The 8,684-nt window shown below is 50.1% G+C and overlaps 1 protein-coding gene across 1 annotated transcript; it reads left to right on the plus strand.

Annotated features, from left to right (window-relative positions):
• The first annotated feature begins 7,479 nt into the window (after nucleotides 1-7,479).
• Nucleotides 7,480-8,451, plus strand: LOC142821134 (olfactory receptor 10A7-like). The gene has a single exon (XM_075911933.1). It carries the CDS (start codon nucleotides 7,480-7,482, stop codon nucleotides 8,449-8,451), a length of 972 nt encoding a protein of 323 aa, XP_075768048.1.
• Nucleotides 8,452-8,684: the final 233 nt, after the last annotated feature.

Below are 8,684 nucleotides of genomic sequence, written 5' to 3' on the forward strand. Positions count from 1 at the left end.
CTTTGCTTGTTTTAAACCTGCTACCTATTAATGCCATTTGATGCACCCTAATTCAGGTGCAAAAAAATCTTTGGGAGTTAGTTCCCCGGCGTACAGCACAGTGGCCAATACCAGGGTGACAGAACAGGAGCTGCAGACTTGGTCTGGCGGCTCCAACTTCCCTGCAAGAGGCTTCGTCAGAGCTGGACGAACAGGGCCAGGGCCACAGGTTTCTCTTCTCACTTCTCAGGCAGACTCCTGACCCCAGGCTCCGCTTGGGTGTGGTGCTGAGGTGTGGCCGGGAAAACTCCCCTTTCCTACAGATCATGGGAAGCTAGTTGCATTCCTCAGCCCGGGACAATTAACCATTCATCTGCCGAGTTGCCACTTGACTTCAAAGTGACTCATGGACACTGACATTGTCACAGCCAATTCCTGCCCGGTCACAGCCCCTTGGTGTCTTGGAACCAAGAGCATAGAGCAGGGACAGAAACCGCCTGGGTTCATCACTGACCTCCAGTGAGGTGCAGGGACCCCAGAGCAGCACAGTCACTAGCGAGCAACCAGCCGGCCTGTCAAAGCGCTGCTGTGTCGGACATGGCTCCATTAGCCACCTCTGGTGACGGGCTCTAATGACCATTTCTGCCCTGGTCTCATCTGCCTTTAGTGGCTGAATGTGGGTGATATAGCCTCGCAGTTTCCTGTCCCTTCCTGGTTCAATATCAGCATCTGTGGGGGACATTTTCACACACACTTCAGTGACTCTCGAAAGTGTCTGATGAATCAGTTGAATTTCAGCGAGGCAGAGACTGCTCAGCCCTAACGATGAAGCCACTTTGAAAATGGGATTCAGGCTTCCAAATCGCTTAGATGCTCATTATAATGACACCTGAACTGAGCTGTTACAGACGCTGACAGGACAGGGACCTGGCTGTTCCTTTCCAAGGGCAGCAGGAGGTTTGTTTCCAGACGGGAGAAGCTCAGCCAACAATGCTGAGATTGTCAAACCTGCTTAAGGGAATTGGATGAGAATTTTGTGCCTAAACCACTTAGGCAGCTCTGACAAACTCAGCCACATAATATGTCCCTAGAACCGCTGAGTTATTTCTTGAGAGCCAGCGCAGCCCTCGCCCGCCACAGAGAGATTTGCTTTAGGGCTCAAAGTGTCTCCCCTCTCTGGGATTTTGCTTTTGAGACTAGAAGTTTGCATCTGCTGATGTCATCTAGAAATAGACCAAACACCAGCCTCCCTCGCCGGTGACGTTCCCCGTGGGCCTGGCACCTGGGGAGGCGGCCCCTGCCCGCACCAGGCTATACAGCTCAGCGGAGATTTTCCACAATTGGCGCAGGGCTGAGGCGTGGGGCGCGTCACCGGACAGGGCGAAGGAGCCTCGGTCGCTGCTCTGGGCTCTGACGTTCCAGTGACCGGGCCCGGAGCGCAGGGGAACGCGCCGGGCAGAGATGGAAGGAGGAACCTGCCTCTGGCCCTGAGACGCTGCGTGCGGAGGTGGGAGCCGGGATCCCGTTGCTGCCTGACCTGCCTTGGAGGTAAATCAGCCGTTTCCTCCCTGGCGCTCCAGGGTTGGGAAGCAACGTGGGTTTGGTAGGACACTAGTGGGCGGGGGGTGTCCATGGGGCGCGGGGCGCTGGTTTCTAGCAACCCTTCCACCCAAAAGGAGAAGATTTCAGATCAGCCAAGAGCTTTCAGCTCACAACTTTCCTTGCTCCCATCACCCTGGTATCTGGGCACCGCACTCTCTGGAACGTGTCTCTCCTCCTCCGCCCCGTGCATTGCTACCCCAGCTTGGCAGCGGGGTGTCCAGCACACAGAGGGACTGATCTCTGGAGGTGTTTGGGCAGGTAACGCTGCAGTATCACCCCACACTGCCACAGAGCCCATTCTGAGGCAGTGGCAGAGCCCTTCTAATGGTGAGTCCCAGAGAATGGGGAATCATTGAATCATAGAACACTAGAACTGGAAAGGATCTCAAGAGGTCATCTCCAGAGGTCCCCTGCCATCGCAACAAGACCCAGTACTGACTAGACTATCCCTGATAGATGTCTATGTAACCTGCTCTTAAATGTGTCCAAATATGGATTCCACAACCTCCCTGGGCAATTTATTCCAGTGCTTAACCACCCTGACAGTTTAAGCCCATTGCTTCTTGTCCTATCCTCAAAGGCCATGGAGAACAATTTTTTCCCTTCTCCTTCTGACACCCATTTAGATACCTGAAAACTGCTACCATGTCTCCTCTCAGTCTTCTCCATTCCAAACTAAACAAGTCCAGTTATTTCAGTCTTCCCTCATAGGTCATGCTCTCTAGGCCTTTCATAATTCTTATTGCTCTTCTCTGGACCTTCTCCAATTTCTCCACATCTTTTTTGAAATGTGGTGCCCACAGCTAGACACAATACTCCAATTGAGGCATAATCACCTCAGAGTAGAGTGGAAGAATGACTTCTGCTATCTTGCTCACAAAACTCCTGTTAATGAGCCCAGAATCGTGTTTGCTTTTTTTGCAGCAGTGTCATACTGTTGGCTCATATTTAGCTTGCAGCAGAGTTGTTGACTCGAGTCCCATGACTTGAACTCAAGTCCGACTTACGTTACCTAGGTGACTCAACTTGAGACTCGACTCGGGTTCATTGTTTGTGACTTGAGATTGGACTTGAGACTTGCTTTTGTTAAATCGACCTGGTGAAAAAAATTGTCAGAAAATGCTGACATTGATGGATTGCACAAAAGTCACTTGACGTGTTTTAAATTAAGACATGAGACTCGTCTTGGGACTTGACTCAAAAATGACTTTAGAGACTTGAGACTCAACTTGAGACTTGAACTGTAGTAACTTGAGACTTGACTTGGACTTGACAATGACGACTTGAAGACAACACTGTCTTGTGGTCCACTATGACCCCTAGAACGGGCAAGGAGTCCTGTGGCACCTTATAGACTAACTGAAGTGTTGGAGCATAAGCGTTCGTGGGCAAAGACCCACTTCGTCAGATGCATCTGACGAAGTGGTTCTTTGCCCACGAATGCTTATGCTCCAACACTTCAGTTAGTCTGTAAGGTGCCACAGGACTCCTCTCCGCTTTTGCAGATTCAGACTAACATGGGTACCCCTCTGATACTATGACCCCTAGATCTCTTTCTGCAGGCGTCCTTCCTAGACAGTCACTTCCCATTCTGTGTGTGTGAAACTGACTGTTCCTTCGTAATAGATGTTCTTTGCATTTGTCCTATTTACATCAGACCATTTCTCCAGGTTGTGCAGATAATTTAGAATTATGACCCTATGGTCCAAAGCACTTGAAACCCCTCCTCTCTTTGCATCATCTGCAAACTTAATAAGCATACTGTCTATGCCAAAATCTAAATTGTTGATGAAGATATCGAACAGAGCCTGTCCCAAAACAGACCCCCACTTGTTATGCACTTTCAACAGGATTGTAAACCAATAACTACTCTCTGAGAACAGTTTTCCAGACAGTTATGCACCCACCTAAGAGTAGCCTCATCTAATTTGTATTTTCCTAGTTTATTGATAGGAAGATCATGCGAGACCATATCAAATGCCTTACTAAAGTCCACTTCTTCTCTCTTATCCACAAGATGCATGATACTATGAAAGAAATCTATCAGATTGGTTTGACATGATTTGTCCTTTACAAATCCATGCGGCTGTTCCCTATCACCTTATCATCTTCCAGGTGTTTGCAGATGATTTCCTTAATTACTTGTTCCATTATCTTTCCTGGTACAGAAGTTGAACTGACTGGTCTGTAGTTTCCTGGGGTATTCTTATTTCCCTTTTTATTTGTCCTTTTCCAGACTTCTGGAATCTCTCTCGTCTTCCAAGATTTTTCAAAGATTGTACCTCCTCTATCAGCTCCTGGAGTATTCGGGGATGCATTTCACCCGGCCCTGGTGACTTGCAGATATATAACTTTTCTACGTGATTTTTAACTTCTTCTTTTTTTATTGTTATTTTATCTTATAAACCAGTGTTTCTCAATCTTTTTGTATAAAGTACTTCCTTTAAAAAACAAATAATTATAAGTACCCCCAGTACCTACAGTTTTCAGACACAAAAAAAAAATATTTTCCACCATTTCAACACATTTGTTTAAACAGCTTAATCATAGCCAGGTGGGCGATGAAATTTTTGGGTGTAAAAAGTACAAAACCAACAAAGTGCTGTAAAACTTCAAACAAAAATTCGGTTTCTCCAAATTTCAGTTGTGTTGATGTACCCTCCAGATTTCTCTCAAGTACCCCTGAGGGGACTCATACCACTGGTTGTGAAACGCTGTTCTAAACCTAGCCCATTCACACTAGTATTCACTAAGGGTACATCTAAACCACATGCCTCCATCGACAGAGGCATGTAGATTAGCCAGATTGGCAGAGGGAAATGAAGCCGCGATTAAAATAATCGCGGCTTCATTTAAATTTAAATGGCTGCCCCGCTCTGCCGATCAGCTGTTTGTCGGCAGATCGGGGCAGTCTGGACGCGACGCGCCGACAAAGAAGCCTTTCTTGATCGGCACAGGTATGCCTCGTGAAACCAGGTTTACCTGTGCCGATCAAGAAAGGCTTCTTTGTCGGCGCGTCGCGTCCAGACTGCCCCGATCTGCCGACAAACAGCTGATCGGCAGAGCGGGGCAGCCATTTAAATTCAAATGAAGCCGCGATTATTTTAATCGCGGCTTCATTTCCCTCTGCCGATCTGGCTAATCTACATGCCTCCGTCGACGGAGGCATGTAGTTTAGACGTACCCTAAGTTAGGCATTCCTTCATCATCAGACTTCTCGGTGAAGACTGAAACAAAGAAGTAATTAAGCACCTCTGCCATTTCAAAGTTTTCTGAAGTTTTCAAAGTTTTACTGTTTCTCCCTCCTCACTGAGCATGGGCCTTCCCTGTCCTTGGTCTTCTTCTTGCTTCTAATATATTTATAGAAAATCTCCTTGTTTCCCTTTATGTCTGCAGCTTGTTTGAGCTCATTTTGTGCCTTTGTCTTTCTAATCTTGCCCCTGCATAGCTCTATTGTTTGCTCATATTCATCCTTTGATTGTCCTACTTTCCACTTTTCATATGACTCCTTTTTGATTTTTAGATTATGAAAGATCTCCTGGTTACGCCAAGGTGGTCTTTTGCCACACTTTCTATCTTTCCTGTACAGTTGAATAGTTTGCTTTTGGGCCCTTAATAATGTCCATTTGAAAAACTGCCAACTCTCTTCAGTTGTTTTTCACCTCAGTCTTGTTTCCCACAGGGCCTTACCTACCAGTTCTCTGAACTTACCAAAAGCTGCTCTCTGAAATTCATTGTCCCTATTTTGGTGTTTTCTCTTCTACCATTCCTGAGATTCACAAACTCTATGATTTCATAATCACTTTTACCAAAGCCACTTTCAAATTCTCAACCAGTTCCTCCCTTTTTGATAAACTCAAATCTAGAACAGCTTCCCCAGTAGCTTTTCCAACCTTCTGAAATAAAAAGTTGTCTTCAATGCAGTACACGAACGTATTGGCTAGTCTGTGCCCCTCTGTGTTAGTTTCCCAAATGATATCCTGCTTCCAAGGCAGCCCTGCAAACAGTGGGCCCACTTTACACTCCCCTCCCTTCAGCACAGTGAGAGTCCTTCCCTGCCTGACGGCCCTCGCAGGGCCATGAAGAGGGGGCGGGATGATGCAGGGAGCACAGAGCCGAGAATCGCTGCTGTCTCAGGCCAGGGAGGAGATGTTGGCTGGTGTCGGCCTGGCGGAAATGGCCTTTTCCTGCAATCTCATGGGTTAATCTTTGATTTTATGTCTGTTCCCCATTTGTAACCAGTTTAATTGTTCACTGTTGTGGGGAACCCAGCTGGGGCAGGGGGTAGGGGAGGGGTAGGTCAGTGCCAACACGGGTCTGTGGGGAGAAAGCGGAGATACAACTGTCCCTTGCAACACCGAGGGGGGGCAAGACATCAGGGGGCCAGGTGCAGGGACGGTGGCTGCTCTAGCCCAGGGCACGGTCCATCCAGAGCCACGGCTGGAAGGAGGAGGCAACTTGAGCCCCTCGATCATTTTGGTTGTCCTCCGCTGGACTCTCTCCAATGCCCCCGCACCCTAGAACAGAGGGGCAGGAGCACATGGAGCTGCCGTTTCCCGCCTACTTCATGGAGAGGTTTTACCCCTCACCCTCCCATTAGCCAGTTTGTGAGCCTGAGAGATTCTTGGGCGTTTAACTTTTGAAACACTCGCATCCCCCCTTTCCACCCGAGATGTGTGGGACAAAGGGCAAAGCGACGTGGTGCCGCGTTCCCACCACCAGGCGGGGCCTGTGGACCCACAAGGCAGACCTGGGACAGAGCTCACAGTGTGACAGGGAGGGATGGGATCTGTGAGCGCTCACTGCCCGACTGCCCCACGTCCATGTTTCAGAGCCAGGCCCTGCAGCCCGGTGGGAGGGGCAAGAGAGATTGGCGGGGAGGTCAAACGCTCAGTGACCAGAGAAATGCCATCCCGACCCACTCAGCCTCCCCCCTTACCCGTCCCAAAGGGGACCAAAGGGGTGGGATGCAGACCCTGACTCACAGCCCCCCCGAATGGAACATGACGTCTAACAGGTGTGTGACTGGGGTGTGCACTGTTGGTGTTTCTGGGCCTGCGAAGGAGAAGAAGGAGTGGGAAGGGGTTGGGAATGGGGGGATGGGGCACTGAGAATAGGGGAATGAGGAACAGGGACCCAGGCAGGGCTCTGCAGCATGGGAGCTGGGAACAGAGCAGAGGGACGGGGGAGCCCATCGGTGTGCACAGCTGGGGGTTACAAGAAGGGGTCTATTGGGTGTAGCGTGATAGTTGGGGAAGAGGGAAACTCTATCGGCCCACAGAGATGTGCCTGACTGGTGCACAGGGCTTGGGAACCCACCTGCTTTTATGCTGGCTCCAATACAAGTCCCTCTGTCTGCACTTCAGACTGTGCCCTGCTGCTTTCTGCCTAAAGGAGCAGAACCAGGCGCCAGGGCAAAGGGAAACCCCTCACACGTCCCTTACATGTCCCAGGCCCATTTGCTTGGTTGGTTTCCTACTCGAGCTCCCTGTGAAATATCCCCTCCTGGTCCCAGCTCCCAGTGAAACGGCCCCTCCCTCGTTCTGCTTTTAGCTACCAGGCAGCGACGGGTGTGACTGTCTGGACAAGCGTCTGTTGCATCTCTCAGGGTGTCTGTATCCCCTGTCCAAGCCAAGCGCCGCAGGGTCTGAGTGCCTGGCGCTGTCTCTCTAGACACTCCCGGGGTGGGGAGACATGGTCTGTTTCACCCGCCCTCTCTCAGATATTGAACCTGTCCCTGGGGTCCAGAGTTGGCGATTCCCTTCTCTGCCCTCCATGCCCCACTCAGCTGCTGTGCCAGGCCCGGAAGAGGGAAGCAATGAAGACAAGTCTCCCATATTGCAATGAATGTTAGTTATTGCTCACAGTGACCCTGTTTCTGTCTCACAGACACACCCCATGGCAAGCCAGGAACAAGGAAATCGAACGTCCCTCACAGAATTCATCCTCCTGGGATTCGGGGACCTTCCTGGTCTGCAGGTTCCTCTCTTCTTGCTCTTTCTCGTGATCTACCTGGTAACCATGGCTGGGAACAGCCTAATCATTGTGCTGTTTGTGGCCGATCAGCACCTTCACACCCCCATGTACTTCTTCCTGTGCAACTTGTCCTGCTTGGAGATCTGCTACAGCTCCACCCTCCTGCCCCGGCTCCTGGCTGGGCTCCTGGCTGGGGACTGGACAATTTCTGTCACTGGGTGTCTCACACAATATTATTTCTTCTGTGCTCTGGCAGCCTCAGAATGCCTCCTCCTATCCGTGATGTCCTACGACCGGTATCTAGCCATATGCAACCCGCTGCACTACACAGCCCGGATGAGTAGCAGGTCTTGCCTCCAGCTTGCCGGGGGATCATGGATAGGTGGCTTCCTTGCTTGTAGTATAACCACAGTGCCATTGTCCCAGTTAACCTTCTGTGGCCCTAATGGTATCAACCATTTCTTTTGTGACCTTATTCCCCTTGTAAAACTCTCCTGCAATCATCCTCTGCTGATGGACACGTTGGCGTTCTCAGCTTGCTTGATTTTCGCACTTGTCCCCTTCCTGCTCACCTTGGCGTCTTACATCTGCATCATCAGCACCATCCTCAGAATCCGCTCCTCCACCGGGAGGCAAAAGGCCTTTTCCACCTGCTCCTCCCACCTCATCGTGGTGAGTGTTTACTATGGAACTATCCTGGTTGCCTACATGTTCCCGACCACGGACAGCCTGAGCGATTTCAAGAAAGTTCTCTCGGTCTCTTACACCGTCCTGACTCCCCTGGTCAATCCACTCATCTACGCCCTGAGAAACAGGGAGGTCCAGGAGGCCCTGTGCAAAACGTGCAGGGAATTAAGGGTTCCAAGACTTTGTCCCATTGGGTTGCTTAGGTGAAAATGGAATAGCTGCAGCATGGGTGGGGTTGGGGCCAGAATCAAAGCCTACCAAATAGTAGCTTCCATTTCCACTCGCTTCTCTGACCTGCTTGCCCTGAGCTTGCACAGTCACAGGCCTGGGAGCAACGGGAGTGCAGGGACCTTTTCAAAACCGTTGCCCCATGATATTTAGGACTAGTGGCCGATGGCCCCAGGGACGTACCAATGGGCTACATTTTGCTACACAAAATA

This window comes from Pelodiscus sinensis, chromosome 30 (assembly GCF_049634645.1).
Source record: "Pelodiscus sinensis isolate JC-2024 chromosome 30, ASM4963464v1, whole genome shotgun sequence".
Classification (NCBI taxonomy): Eukaryota; Metazoa; Chordata; order Testudines; family Trionychidae; genus Pelodiscus; species Pelodiscus sinensis.

What these genes read in the sequence shown, in the direction of transcription:
- LOC142821134 (XM_075911933.1), top strand. Translation starts at nt 7,480, where the DNA reads ATGGCAAGCCAGGAACAAGGAAATCGAACGTCCCTCACAGAATTCATC.